This window comes from Lytechinus variegatus, chromosome 1 (assembly GCF_018143015.1).
Source record: "Lytechinus variegatus isolate NC3 chromosome 1, Lvar_3.0, whole genome shotgun sequence".
NCBI classification, from domain to species: Eukaryota; Metazoa; Echinodermata; class Echinoidea; order Temnopleuroida; family Toxopneustidae; genus Lytechinus; species Lytechinus variegatus.
The window spans coordinates 6,450,766-6,466,596 of NC_054740.1; the positions used below are offsets into that span (position 1 = coordinate 6,450,766).

Here is a 15,831-nt window from a genome sequence, read left to right on the forward strand (position 1 = left end):
AATCAATAGCAACGATAATTTCAGTTTTTTATTGATTTATAAAATGTCTGTCTCTTTTGGCTTCTATTTAAAAGATGTTTTTCAGAAAGGATATCCCCTGGAAGTCTTCACTGTTGGCCTCTCCTTCCTCCAAGAATTGAGTCAAGGTCAACCTCAAGGTCAAATTTTACCAGTGCTAAACCAGCCATGTCAACAAAGTCTGTGGTAAAAAAAAAATAGTGGGCCTTATGAGAAGTCATGGCCTCAAATAAAGCCATCCATGCTTTCCTCTTAACAGTGTGTTACTATGAATTACAGTCATCACAAAATTGGACGAGGAAGGAAATTATGTATTCAGAAGGGGTCAGTCTCCACAGGGCAATCACTAATCCAATCACTCATTCAATAGTTGTGCAGAAAACACTTTGTACTTTTGATAATAAGCATTTTATTTGTGGCATTGCCATCATTATCAAATTTACTTTTACTGTTATCAAAATCATTTTTATCATTCTGATCTTTATTATCGTCAACAATATTATTCTAATTATCATTACCATTATCATTTTCTATTATCAGATATCTATCATTGTTATCATGTACTCATTTGTGCATTATAATTACACATAACCCATCCTACCCCCCCCCCTCCCAACTCTCTCTCTCCCTCCCCCTCTCTCTCTCTCTCTCTATATATATATGTGTATATATATATAATGTATTCTTTTTTCTTCTGTATAAAGCGGAATGTATTTGTTTCTTTGTTTTTTCAAGAAAATTTAAATTACTATAATTGAAATCATTTATTGTACTTCATCATCATTATCTTATTATCATTATGTGCCTGCCAATCTTTCTTTATGAATGAACCATCTGAGTAAAAATGAATCATCCCTTTGCTTTGAAACTCCATTTTATTAGTATGAGTAATACTTGTATGTCCTAGCCAGCCTTTCTTGATAATGCAAGGTGCATGGGTCAGTATAGAAGGAAATTTGAATAATATTCTAGGTCCAATAGGTAAAGCATCCCCAAAATCTAGAAATTCAAAGAAAGAACAGGTTTCGCTTTCACAAGTATATTCATTCACTTCTCATAGAATTGTTCTTTCCTTCTTGCAAAGTAAATAGATTTAGGATTAACACAGGTTGTAAATAGCCTAGTTTTTGAATAACATTTGCTGTAAACAGTGCTTGGACTTTTTTTTTAATATACACAAGCTATTGTTTGACACAGATCATTAAAACTTGCAGTACATGCACTTCTGAAACCTGCACAATTTACCCAATTATGGAGTTGAAAAATAATTCACATGGGGTATATTAGTTAAAGGTGCATGTTCCCGATATTCAAGAGAGCGCTGTTGGACGTACGTGCGAGCAGTGGACAGCGTTAGCTGCCCATTGACTTCAACATGATAGGATGCTGAATGCAGATACCATGCTCTGAATACCCAATTCTTAGCAGTTTCGGCTGCTGTTTGAAGATCTTGGTAGATTGGCTCCATCTCTATTCTGCTGCATGAAGCAGATGTTTGGGATAACGTGGAATGAAGTCAAAAGCAGTGTCTTGTATGTACTGTGCATATGCTGCGCAACTGGCTGATGTTGATAGCTGCATGCAAAGTACAGCACCGTCCAACAGCACCATCTTGAATCCAAGGACCATGCACCTTTAACATGTTGAAGGGATATGTCTAGACTGCAACAAAAAATAAGATAACAATCAATTTGTATGCATCAAATATATTTTATTCTGTATAAAAAAATCTCCCAGTTTTCTTCAGTAATGACTATTTTCTAATCTTACACATAATTACCATTATACATCATCATCATCATCATTATAATTTCCCTTTTTGTACTTTATCTTAATCATACCAACTCAGTATGATGGAAATACATCTACCTTCAAATCTCAGTAGAAAAAAATATTACTATGATTATTCTTTTATCTTATTTGAATGCATAATGTATAAACATGATATCATTAATGATGCAAATCTAGAACATATTTCTTCAATTACTTGGTGGAACCAGGTATATACATGTATCTCAGAATGATATAAATAATCTCATAAGACAAGGTCACATGCTCAACAACATAAAAAAATGTCACTCATACAACTGACCGTAAATTGACAGGCAAAGAACAAGTTTTGATCCATATCTCAAATGTGTTATCAATTCTATAAAACAGGTTTCATGAAAATGGGCCATAACCTTTTTTTATTTTTATTTTTTGTTATAAGCTCCAATGACAAACAATATTGAAAATAAGCATTATCATCTTTTTTTCAAATATGATGCACCATTTCTCAAAATGGTCATCCATAGAGCATCAAGCTGTCCCATTAATGCAAAGAAGCATGAAGAACATATCACATTTCCTAAACAAACACAAAATGTTTTGTTCAAATTGCCTGACAGTTTATGCCAGTTTCAGGGGGGGGATTCAGCACCCCTACCCCCTGCCCTCATGATCTCGGCCATTGACACCGTTCTCACTAACTTCCTAAAACTAGTTTAGTGGAAATTAGTTTAACGTGAAGTGAGAACGGTCGAAGCAATCTTCCAAACCGGTTCAGAAAACCACCTCGTGATGTAGTTTTCAAGATCACTGTGCCTTGTTAAACTAGTTTGAGCGTACGTGTGGACACAACCGTTCTTCGGGAAATGATCTTCGCACAATTTGAGTGCACTACTCCACACGACGCACTATGCTGCGGTTTCAAATTTCGTGCGAAACGTGTAACCCCACTGAGAGCGCTTCCATAGCAACAAGATTGCTGTATGTGAAGTGATTTTGAAAACTACTTTCGTGTGATCAAGTTGAAACGCTAGCAAAGCAATCTTCCAAAATGGTTTCCTGAATCGGTTTACAGTAAACTAGTCTTAGAAATCGTAATGAGAGCGGCCTCACTGACCGCATGATCACAATGAAAATCGGTATGCATGTTACTTGTGGCATAATCTACAAAAATTTTAAATCAATTTTGTTTTAAATCTCATGGACTGGTGAACAAGGATCGAATAGTGTACAAAAATACTGAGTACAAAAAATGAAGAAAGGGATAGATAGGCCTATTGATTAATATTTAGCTACCCATATATATATTGGATATGATTTTGTCACAAATTGTCACTATTCTAATAAACATAGGTATGCAGTTTTTATTTATTGTGTGACAATGGTCGCAAAAGGTAAATCAAATGGAATGTAGTATGAACAGTCGATTAAAACACATCTCAGACACTGATACAAACATACATCATGAGCTTGGCTGTAGTCTTAACAGACTCACTTCCCATCATAAACCTACATGGATTCAAAAGCTACAAATATTGATTACACTGATCAGGTTTTACAAGATCATGTGTACTTTTACTTCAACAACAGAAGGAGTTTGCTAATTTAACATTCTCATGCTAACTTCAAATTTATAATATTACTGAATATGTTGATCAAATTTCTACATTTGAAGTATCTTGCATGCCAAACTAGTTCTACATTTAATATAATACTGTTTAAAAAAGGACAGAGGTTCTGAGCAGTCATGCAAATGCTGGTCCATAAACAAAGGATTGGATTATTATGAGAGTGAGGACAGCGGAAGTAGTTTTAAATAAAATACCTTCATGGTTCTTTCATCACAATGCATCATTGGACAAAATTCTACCAACTGAAAACTATTAACACGTTATGTGATTCAACACATTATATCACTGTCTTGATCAATCCAACAATTCATTTGATTATACAATATTTTATATTAAAATTAATATATTTTAGGATTTATGTATCTTGGTACGATTATGAATGATATTGATGGACCAATAATGACCATATTGGAGACAACTTCAAAGAGGACTATGTTTTGCAGCATACTAGATTTCTGTCCCATCATGCATTGCATTCAAGAACCATAATGGTAAATATTGGGTAGAAAATTCATTGAGCCTGAAATAGTACTCCCCTGTCTGGATTGATCATATACAGAGAACTTTCAAATATTTCCCCTGCCTAATGATCTTGTCCAAATTGCTGCAGAATAGCGTATAGATGAGCATGGCCCCACTTTCACAAACACCCACTCTGATACAGACCAGGGGCCTGTCTTACAAAGAGTTACAATTGATCCAATCAATGGTAACTCTATGGAAATCTATCAGTGTCATTAATTTTTCTACAGGAAATTTGCACAATGTCCTTTGTAAACAAAGAGAAGCACAAAGCATCTTTAAGAAAACAAAGAATGCATGAATATACATCATACATGTAGCTAGAAAATAATTTGAACAAGCATGCATATACATTTTGACGTTGCTGGCCATCCATAGTTGCGCTTGATTGGATCAATTACAACTCTTTGTAAGATGGGGCCCATGGCCCTGTCTTACAAAGAGTTACGATTGATCCAATAAAGCTCAACTATATGGAAATCCATTGATGTCATATTTCATTTTCTACAGTAAATTACCAAACTGTCCTTTGTAAACACACAAGTGTTCACTCAATCTTAAACAAACAATGAATGTATGAATTACATCATAAGCAGAAAACATTGTGAACAAACATACATTTTAGATGTTGATGTTGCTGGATTTCCATAGTTGTAGTTAATTGGATCAATCACAAGTCTTTCAGAGACTGGGCCCAGTATAGAGGGTTCCAACATGATGTCACAATCAACCATAGCAGTGGACATAACAATGGGAAAGCTGTGATGAGACCCTCAAAAAAAATGATTGTTCACGGTTTGATGGACAGGTTTTGTTAACTGTTTGTCTTCCAACATAGCTGCGTGTGGGAACAATCTATTAAATATGGTGTTAGGTTTAGAGACATCCACTCCATTTCTTCACTTTAGAACTGACTGACCTTTCTCAGCTCCATGAGTTTACTTTCCTTTTAACTTGGCAATGAGGGCTGCATTTTCCTGTTTCATCTGTTTGTAATCATTAGTTATCTTCTCCAGATTGGTCACAGTTTTCTTGCTGCTCTCTGTGTCGATCTGAAAGACAAGATACCAAGACATTACTTTCTTTAAAAATATTCATTTGAAGCATCTTTTTAATTTTTGCACCACCTTAATCCAAAATTCATCTTTGAAAAACTTCTCTTATTTACAGATGCACTCATCTTGAAAGATGAATTCCAATTCTTCATTCAAAGTTGGAAATCATAGTTTTAATTCAAGAGAATACACCAAAAAAGAAAAATTTCCAGACTATTATTTTACCATCATTTATTTTCCTTTCCTTTATCAAGCACTTTCTTTAAGGATACAATATTAGATTATTTTGTTAACATAATCATTTGATTCATAAGAACACATTTCTCAGCAAATCTCCACTGCTCAACACATGGACACATTTCTCCTCAGCAAATCTCCACTGCTCAGAGTTCTTATACAGTTATAATGCTGTAATAAGGGGGCAGACCTTGATGGTCAAATTGCCTCCTGACTGTCTCACACGATTTAATGAATGAATCATATCGTCAATCAGCGTACTGAACAATAAATAATAGCCCCTGATTGAAAGGAAGAATAGAAGACAATCATTTGAACAGAGACAAGGAACCCTTTATATACCTGATCTTCTAATTCTCTAATTTCTCTCAAGATGCTCCCAGTCTCTTCCAAAGTTTTTATTAGTTGGTCAAAATTCTAAAAGAGATAAAAAAAAAAGCACAGGCATGAAATCTTTACTGGGTCATGTTTTGTATGAGGGCAATCCATAGAATAATTGGCCTTTTGTAAATCAAACTCACATTTTTCCCATTTTTACTTCACTACATAGACTGCTCAAGCCATAATAATTTGAGAGCATTATAATCTTCTTCTAAATAACAGAGACAAATCACATGAGGAAAGTTATATATACTTTACTGAATTGCCCATGATATACATGTAGCAGGGTGGATGCAATTATCACCTACGAGACAAATACAAATCGTGTAATTTACACCAAACATTACCATATTTATTATCAGTCAAGTTTATCTAATACTATGCACTAAAAAAACATTATAAACTATGTTAAAAGTAAATTAAGGATAACAAAATCAAACATTCGGAATTCTTCAGAAAAGAGTGAGTAGCACATGGCATAGGTAATCAACCTTGAACATCACTATTGTCATGGTTATTCTAATCATATGCTTGATGCCAAATTAGTCTTACCTCATGCAATGCAGCAAGGTATTTGTATGCTTTCCTAACAGCTTCATCTTTTTTTGCATCCTAAATAAAATGAAGATATGAAAAAAATAAAGGTATAATAATACATCATGAAGGTAATCTTTCACTTATTAACCCTGAATAAAAACTGAGGAAATTCAGAGGTATTAAGGACTAGGGATGGCCATGAGGGTCCCAGCAGTCAGAGTGGCTACGACAAAATGTGATAAACACGTTCCTTATAACATTAACTACAGTACAAGCCTTAGTCCAACAATAATAATTTTTAAATCTATATTATTCCATTTTGCATATTCATCCCGAGAAAAAAATTATTTGCATACCAGTATCATAAATCTAATTTCACTCCAGAATTTAACTTTGCAAGAAAATAACATCATAACCTTCTTTATAGATTTTACATGTAGTAACCTGGGAAATGGTGCAAGAAATATTGTGAAAAATACTGAAAACAAATTAATTGGAATAGGTTAAGAAATCTAGGATCAAGTGACACAGCTACATACAGACTTGCCAACCTATAAAAAAAAGTATTCTTAGAAGGGAAAAAAGTGTTTTTCAAAATTTGTCTCACCATTACAATTGCCAGCCTCTTGTAGTGAGATCGGTGAAAACACATGTAAAATGATTTTACTTGAAAACTTGATAATTCACCCTTCCAAACATGTGCTCATAAGGCAAGAATTTACTTGTTCTTTTCATGCAACAAAATACTGGCCTGATAGTGATTTTTGATGGTCTGGGACTGTCGGGCCGGCGCTAGTGTCATACTGTGTATAATACATACTCCATGATCAAAATTTTTTTTTAAAGTAACAAATCATACAAAAAGAGTATTGGTCTAATCATAGCAAAAAAGAGGAAAAAATACTCTTAAAAGGGAACGGTTGGCATGTCTGTACATAGTTTCCTGCAAAGATTAATTACAAGACAAAATGGATGCCAAGAAAAAAGTGTTAGACTCAAATGAACTTACCCTAAAAATGAGTTCATCTGTGACTGTGAAAGTACGGTCCAGTTTACCAGAAACCTGATTGATTTCTTTCTGTAGTGTTCTTGTATCACTGAGTACCTGGAAAGATTACAAAGTTTACAAATAACAAAAAAAAAATTGTTCACCACTCATTAACCTGTTTATCAGTTCCTGTGTATCTCATTGTCACTAGCATAATATTTTTCACACCAAATGAGCTAAAACTAAATATAATCTATATTTACTAGTAATGCCTTTTTTTCCCATATCTTATAAAGGAAATTCTTTCAGTCCATACCTTATTGATGTCTTCTTTCTGCTTATGAATATTGGCAACGATTTCTAGGATTCTTCTAGTGTAAGCTGATCTATTGACATCTTTGGCCATTCTCTCATACTCAGCAACCTGCAAGAAAAGAAGCAATAATAACATAATGTATGAACACTCTCCGACCCATGGGGAGCATTCAAGCGAACATAACACACCTTAAATTTCTGTGTATACAACATCGGCTTCATAACAATTTTAGGCAGGCATGTATCCATCTACTTTCTGCAGACAAACAACATTTTTTCAGGTCCAAGTAGACCAAGTAAAATTCATTAAAAAAACTGTAGGCCTACTAAGATTTTTTTTTAAGTTATAAAAAGAAGTATGCATTTAGTATCAATTCGTAAAAAGTTTATAACACTGGAGCATGATCCTGCTATGTTATACTAGTATATATCGTCTTCCACAAAAGATTATTACTGTCGAGTATTATATTTCACAGAATAAAAGTATGTGTATAGCAGATTGATTGTCGATATGAGAATGAAACTCATCAATTTAAGTATTGCAAAACAAATGGGTTGAATTTTCAAATGTCTATAAACATTGATTTACAATAATATAATAATTTCAAATAAACAATTTACCTTCTTTTAAATTAGAAATGTCAATGTATTGAATGCCTATTTGTATATAATTTTCAATGTTTAAATTGAAATGAAATTAAACTATTTTATGTACCTTATCAAAAATATTGAAGACATCACACAAAGTAAAGTATCATGCATGGTGTTTTGGGCAGATTTCATTCTCTTTCTAAATTAAATTAATTAAATGCTTTCAAAGGCATATACTTACAAGTTGTTTAAGCATATCCTCCTTGCTTCTGGTTTCCTCGGCAACTTTCTTCATCTTTTCTCTCAAAGCTTGGATATCTTCTAATCTCTTCTCAGATTCAGACTGTCAATAACAAAACAAAATGTATACATGTACTTCCACATAGAATAGAGTAGAGATGACAGGTGTACCATTTTTAGTAATATTTTGACAAATGAAACATATTAGCGATCAGGTGATTGATAGTTACAAAGTAATATCTATTAAAAACATGAACTAACTCTGTTGGTATATTTTACTCCATAGGATTTTCCTTTTAATCAATTCATATCAATTTACAATAGGGACGATCTGGCAATTGATAAGTTTCTTTATTAATTGTAATTTAACTATCTACTATCAATGTCACAAAGCATAAATGATATAAATACGGTCACAATCTAATCCTCATGTAAAAGATTAGAATGAATTCATTCTCTTGACAAATAGATTTTATACTAGCATAGCATTTACTGATTTTTTTTATAGCAAATCAAAAGATATGAAATAAAGAAGTAGAAGTAGCAGTCTTTCGACAAATACAATACTTCGATTTTTGAGCTTATATATGAAATCATGGTAAATAATAGTATTGCATCTCATCTAGCAAATGTAATAACATATCAATGAAACAAGATTAATTCAAACATATTCCTTCCACACAGTTTTTAGAAGCAGAATATAAACATTTCAGTGGTATATTGCATACTTTTTTTGTACACATCACTGAAACTGTGTATTCTCGGAGAATACTGAAAGACAATGCTTGAATAAATACTGACCTCTTTGTTGGAGACCTCATCTTTGGTTTTCCTGTATTCTTCTATGAGTGGACCTCTGTGCTCTTCCCATTGATTGGCTAAACTCACTAACTGATTGGCACTCTTCTCAACAACACCCTGGAAAAGAAAGGAGGTTTAAGATTGTAATATTGATATTAGCAGGGCTATTAGGAATTTATTTATTTCATTCTTAGCCATTGATTAGCAAAATTCTTTATGAACACCTTTCTCAACAACACCTAGGAAAGAAAAAATAATGTACCTTATATTTTAATAATTCTATTCTAATAATGTACCTTCTGTTCCATCTTCAAAAATAAAATTAAAATACCCCCCCCAAAAAAAAAATGACAGATGAAAAGAGGAAGGAGGAGAGAGGGAAGAAGGAAAGGGAAAAGGATTGGTAGAAGGGGTAAAAAAAAAGCAAAAGGACAAAATAAGAAGGAGGGGGAGAAAGAAAAAAAGTAGAAGAGGCTGAGTACCAGTAAAAGGGGGAAGACAGAAGAACAACAAGAAATATCAAAAGAAGAAAAAGAAGAACAACAACAACCACAAGAACAAGAAAAAAAAGAACAAAAAGGGATAAAAGGGAGATGTTTTGATTGGGTAATAACCAACTACATGTATATGTCAAATATGTGCATGCAACAAATTATTTGAAAAGCCATACGTGCTGCAAAAAATTGTATATTCTTTCTCTCCTAGGGATTACACTTGAGAAATAACAACAAGTGGAATACCTCTGGCCGTCTCACCTGCATCACGCGCTTCAATATAGCAGCAGTGCTGACTTTGAATACTACTCTAACTCGCACAAGATGTTCAGTGATACATGGTTACTCTTATGTCCACTTTTTATGAACTAGACCAATAAACTTACAGAGATATGATGGTTATTCAACAAAAAAACCCAACATGGCCAAAGTTCATTGACCTTACATGACCTTTGACCTTGATCATGTGACATGAAACTCGAACAGGATGTTCAGTGATACTTGATTACTCTTATGTACAAGTTTCATGAATCAGATCCATAAACTTTCAAAGTTATGATGGTAATTCAACAGATACACCCAATTCGGCCAAAGTTCATTGACCTTTGACCTTGGTCATGTGACCTGAAACGCGCACAGGATGTTCAGTGATACTTGATTACTCTAATGTCCAAGTTTAATGAACTAGACCAATAAACTTTCAAAGTTATGATGGTAATTCAACAGATACCCCCGATTCGGCCAAAGTTCATTGACCCTAAATGACCTTTGACCTTAATCATGAGACCTGAAACTTGCACAAAATTTTCAGTGATGCATGATTACTATTATGTCCAAGTTTCATGAATCAGATCCATAAGCTTTCAAAGTTATGATGGGAATTCAACAGATATCTCCAATTCGGCCAAAGTTCATTGACCCTAAATGACCTTTGACCTTGGTCATGTGACATGAAACTCATGCAGGATGTTCAGTGATACTTGATTAAAGTGATTGGTTAACATTGGTTTGACTTTTAAAAAATCTGAGCTAGAAGGTGACACTTGTCACCTGTGTCTGTGATATGTTCCAAAAATGAAGCCCAGAAAAAATTGCGTTCGAAAATGATTATTTAGTGCTTCAAAAATTGAAATATAAAATGACCGGAAACACCATCTTAATTTCATCCCATACACTTATGTGTACTATTTAGGTGTCTATAAGACGCCTATTTACAAAATCGGGGTTTGTCCCTTAGTTTTAGCTTTTCATTCTCAATAAAGGTTTTTTTCAGGGTTTATTAATTCTAATACATACACTTGTACACATGTTTCATCTTGGTTTGAGAATTTTTTAAATCGGCTGCTCCCAAAGTTAAATAATACCTTTAACCTTATGTCCAAGTTTCATGAACTAGGTCCATATATTTTCTAAGTTATGATGACATTTCAAAAACTTAACCTCAGGTTAAGATTTCGATGTTGATTCCTCCAACATGGTCTAAGTTCATTGACCCTAAATGACCTTTGACCTTGATCATGTGACATGAAACTCTAATAGGATGTTCAGTAATACTTGATTAACCTTATGGCCAAGTTTTATTAACTAGGTCCATATACTTTCTAAGTTATGACGTCATTTCAAAAACTTAACCTCAGGTTAAGATTTGATGTTGACGCCGCCGCCGTCGCCGTCGGAAAAGCGGGGCCTATAGTCTCACTTGCTTCGCAGGTGAGACAAAAATCTTCCCCAGCTTCCCACAATTCTATACAAAGGTACTAGAGTAACTGAAAAGTATAGAATGCTGATAACATCTCCCTTTCAGAGATTAAACTGAGATATCATAGTTAGCTTGATTCATTACCCACTACTGTACATGGTGAATTGATAGCTATTCAGCAGATTCTTCAAATACAGAAACTTCAGTATAGGTCAACATAGAATGATTTATAACTTAGAACTCACATCAGGTCAGTTAAAAAAAAAAAATCAGCAATCATACAATAGCTGCACATGAAAACAATAGGTCCATTTATAAAGCTAGGGTATCTGACAAGTGACTACACAAAAGATCAATAAAAATGTGCCATTATAACTTCAACTACACTGTATCTTAATGGTTCTTTGTACAAATACAAGAGCTGTTCAACAAATTGAAGAAAAAAAATCAAGAAATATTCCAGGAATCTTGGCAGCTTTTTTAGCTACATCTATTTTTATCAGTCTTTAGAATATACATCTTTGTAACATAAAAAATTGAAGAAAAAGAAATGAAAGAAACAAAATAAATCAAAAACAGGGATAGAGTTTCAGCATGATGTTGGGGATTATTGATTTATAGGTGTTTTTATACACAATTCTTTCCTATTTAACATGGTATTGTAAGTAACAATAGGCCTATGTCATGAAGCATTGCCAGGAAGACACACATAAAGACTATTAATGTACATCCAACATAATGCATAATAAGTCTTTACCTGTAATAGTTTGATATTGGTCTCTGCATTTGGAAGCAAGTCGATTGTCTTTTTCTTCACTTTATAAGAAGCTTCCTTTTCAGAATTACTTCTCTTCTTCTCTATCATCTGGTCCTCCATCTGGAAATTTGAGGTCAAAGGTCAACGAGGTATGCATGTAATCCTTAATCAATCTCATTTACTAGAATTGTAACTTGTCAATGAAATCTCAAACTTGGTAATGTTAAGGCATGTTCATAACAGCAAAAACAATTATGGAACATCATGTTAAAAAAGTATCCTGTTTCTAATGATGAAAAAGAAAACAGGATTTTTAATATACAATTAATTCACAAATATGATTTGATGAATAATACCTCTAAATGAGAGAAAAGAATGAAGAAAAGACATAAGAGAATAATTTTCATGGTATTGCAGTTCACTTTACTCTGTGCTTTTTTTCTGTGAATCATCAAATAATATTATTATGACCCCCTCACCTGTTGCACACTAGCACTCAATTGTTTAGACTCTGTTTCAAGGCTTTCTAGCTGTGTCATGAGACGATTCAACTGATCCTTCAAGTCTGTCTGTTCATCTTCTCTCTTCTGCCTCAACTCCTAGATCAAAATGAGAGAAAATAAGACAGGGAAATTGTTGTTCCATAATAGAAGTTGGAGTTTGCCATGTTTAGAAAGAGAGCAAAAATTGGCAAATTCAAAAATAAAGAAATACGCAGAATTGATCAAAGGATTTGAAGTTTATTTTCCATGTAGAAACAAAACTCTTTTTAATTCAGGAGGAAAGGTGGACACTGAAAATTTTCGTCAGAGCTCTCCTGGAATTATACTTCTGCTTGGATTTCATACTAATTGTTAAAATAATATCAATTCAGTGATTTTTCAAGCTTAAAGCTATTTGGTAATGGTAAATGTAGAACTGTATGTGTAAATTTGAGCATGGCGAGAATTGTGGTTTAACTGAAATAATGAAAGATTTGTGGGAGCTGCGAAGAAGATCTGGGCAACAATAATTAAGTCATAATCATTAATTCACATAATCCTATTTTTTAAATGAAATTGTGTCGTATTTGGAATAAACAGAATGATCATACCTCCTCTGTATCAGCTCTAGGACCTCCTTCACCAATACCAATCTGAGCTGCTGTCTTTTCATCATCCTAAAAAACAAAAATAACAATATCAATCATATAGGTATATCCTACAAAGTAGCACGTTCTAGGACCAGGGGTGTTTCATGAACAGTTAAGTATGACTTAGAGTTAGGGTTAGAGTTCATCTTGCATGTTGATATAAGGCATCACCACATTAGTCAAATCATGCTTTAGAGGACACACACTACTATTTATCAATCAATGAGATTGCACAGTATATATCATATGTGAATCAACACTAAGTATGACTTTAAAGGGGTGTTGCAAGAAAATATTTACAATCAATTCTAAATATTCTGTTACAATTTTACAGTTGATTGATCACTTTTAACTTTAGCAAATCAGATTACACTCCTTGTTTCATGGAGCAGATTAGCAATCAATTGCAAATTTGCAATTAATTACACGGCATATACTTGAATTTGGGAATGAAAATATACTTAAAATTGATCACAAGTTTCTTGCAACACCCCATTAGTCATACTAATCATACCCTCCAGGGCCCGCCTAATACAAAGAATTGCGATTGATCCGGTCAATTGCAACTATGGAAAGCCAGCAAAATCAACATCTAAAATACATGTTTGTTCAAAATATTCTCTAGAAATCACATACATGTATATTCATACATTCACTGCTTTCTTGACAATTCAGTATGCATCTCTTTGTTTTCAAAGGACATTGAGCAAATTTCTAAAAGAAAAAATAATGGCATTGATGGATTTCCATATACTTGAGATTGATTGGGTCAATTGTAACTCTTTGTGAAAACTGGGCCCAGGTTAATACATAAATATTTGTGAAGTTTAAAAAGAACTATTGGATTGGTTGTCAGAGGGTATGTTCCACATTAAATGCATGTAATAAGTTATCGTTTCATTGGCCATTGCAACTTAAGTGATTAATGACCATTTTTGTGTCAAAATCCCAGAGGTATCAATGAATTATGAATCAATATTTGCTTATTTTCCATAATCCTGGTGATTTTGATCAAACCCAATATTGTGAGACCAAGATAAATGTGAACTAAGCATTACACAAATGGAGATGAATTACAGGCTAAGAAATGTAATCATGAAATTACTGCTCTTTCAAAATATGTCTTTAAGATTGCATAATTAGTTTATTATGCACCATAATTACCATAATTTTAGCAGAGTTTGCAATGCAAATTATTGATAAAATGCACAAATCGCATATGAAATGAAATGTAATGTAGCATGGCAAACAACAGCTGCGCGCACTTAATAGGCAAATGATTGGTCAGTCAAACCTTTGTATCGGCAATGCATTGACTTTGCACGTGAAAAAGCAATACAATGTTTTGACCATAGAGCTATTAACAGAAGGAGATCTGACTCTCTCAAACGCTTTGCCCCATGCGCGGCACCGCTAATCCCCTCTCAGCAGGGTCCCTCACGGCGCATTACAGAGGCCGCTCGTAAATCAGATAAGGAAAGTTGATCGACACGATCAACAGCTCGGGTTTGCGCTTGCGCAGTAGTGTTTTCACCCATAATGCATTTTACATCGGCTTCACGAATTTTATGCAAACATGGCGGCTCACAATTTCGAACGTCGTGATTTCGAAGACGAAAATCTGGTTTTGGAACCAGTTGAATGCAGGCCTGACCAGATTTCACAAAAAGAAATACGGGACAATCGACAAAGTATGCTGCATGAGCGGATCGACCGAGCCAGGTCTTAAAAAAAGATCAACAAAGGAGGCTACACGCTGTTCGACTTGGGGAAAAATGTACAGAATTGGAAGGTGGGGGGGGTGAACGAAAGAATGAAGGAGGGAATGAAAAGGCGAAAGAAAAGAGTTGAATTGAGAACGGATAGAAAGAAAAAAATGAAGGGGAAATGAAGGAAAAAATAAAGAAAAAAAGGAATGTTAGAATAAAATGATGAAAGATAGAATAAAAGAAAAAATGTTTCCGTCATTATTTGATAAGAATTAAGAAGGAAAGAAAAAGAAAAGAAGGAAGGGAAGATGTGTGAAAGAAAACATAAGGGAGAGAAAGAAAAGAAGCAAGAAAAAAGGATGAGGAAAGAAAGAACGAATAAAAGAAAAATGCTTCCTTTATTCTTTGAAAGAAAGAAGAAAAACAGGAAGGAAGGGAGCAGGGTGACCAGATTTCACAAAATGAAATACGGGACAATCAACAAAAAAGATACACAATACACAATGTTAGACATGTGAAAAATATAAAGAATTGAAAGGGAGGGTAAACGAAATAATGAAGGAGAGAAAGAAAAGACAAAAGAAAAGAGATGAAGAAGAAAGGAAAAATGAACTGAAGGGGAAAATGAAAAGAAAAACATTAAAGAAAATTAGAATAAAAGAAGGATGAAAGAAAGAATAAAAGAGAGAAAGAAGGTTTCCGTCATTCTTTGAAATGAATATAGAAAGACAAAAAAAAGAAAGGAAGGGAAGATGAATAGATGTGTGAAAGACAAAATAAAGAAGAGAAAGGAAAAAAGAAAGTGAGAAAAAGGGGAGGAAAGAAAGAATGAAGGAAAGAAATATTTTCCTTCATTCTTTGGAAGAAAGAAACAAACAAAGAAAGAAGAAAATAGGAAGGGAGGGAGGAAGGGAAAGAAATAATAAGGGAAAAGAATTGGAGGGAAAAATAAAA

The 15,831-nt window shown here is 33.7% G+C and overlaps 1 protein-coding gene and 1 long non-coding RNA gene across 3 annotated transcripts in view; one reads left to right on the plus strand and one right to left on the minus strand.

The window, feature by feature from the left end:
* The first annotated feature begins 748 nt into the window (after nucleotides 1-748).
* Nucleotides 749-3,369, plus strand: LOC121415472. The gene is made up of 2 exons (XR_005970013.1): nucleotides 749-1,311; nucleotides 1,668-3,369. It is a non-coding gene; the product is annotated as an uncharacterized LOC121415472 (long non-coding RNA).
* The window catches only part of LOC121415326 (coiled-coil domain-containing protein 22 homolog), a 31,676-nt gene continuing 17,154 nt past the window's right edge, over nucleotides 1,310-15,831 (minus strand). The window contains exons 8-18 of one of the 2 annotated variants that reach the window (XM_041608613.1): nucleotides 13,130-13,195; nucleotides 12,516-12,635; nucleotides 12,037-12,156; nucleotides 9,087-9,203; nucleotides 8,287-8,388; nucleotides 7,456-7,563; nucleotides 7,161-7,256; nucleotides 6,167-6,226; nucleotides 5,576-5,650; nucleotides 4,861-4,993; nucleotides 1,310-1,680 (exon numbers count right to left, since the gene is read on the minus strand). In XM_041608613.1, the coding sequence (XP_041464547.1) occupies nucleotides 4,880-4,993; nucleotides 5,576-5,650; nucleotides 6,167-6,226; nucleotides 7,161-7,256; nucleotides 7,456-7,563; nucleotides 8,287-8,388; nucleotides 9,087-9,203; nucleotides 12,037-12,156; nucleotides 12,516-12,635; nucleotides 13,130-13,195 (978 nt within the window). In that variant the 3' untranslated portion in view covers nucleotides 1,310-1,680; nucleotides 4,861-4,879. Of the gene's footprint in view, nucleotides 1,681-4,402; nucleotides 4,994-5,575; nucleotides 5,651-6,166; nucleotides 6,227-7,160; nucleotides 7,257-7,455; nucleotides 7,564-8,286; nucleotides 8,389-9,086; nucleotides 9,204-12,036; nucleotides 12,157-12,515; nucleotides 12,636-13,129; nucleotides 13,196-15,831 lie in introns of those variants that run through there. The other variant, XM_041608538.1, reaches the window with a different exon arrangement.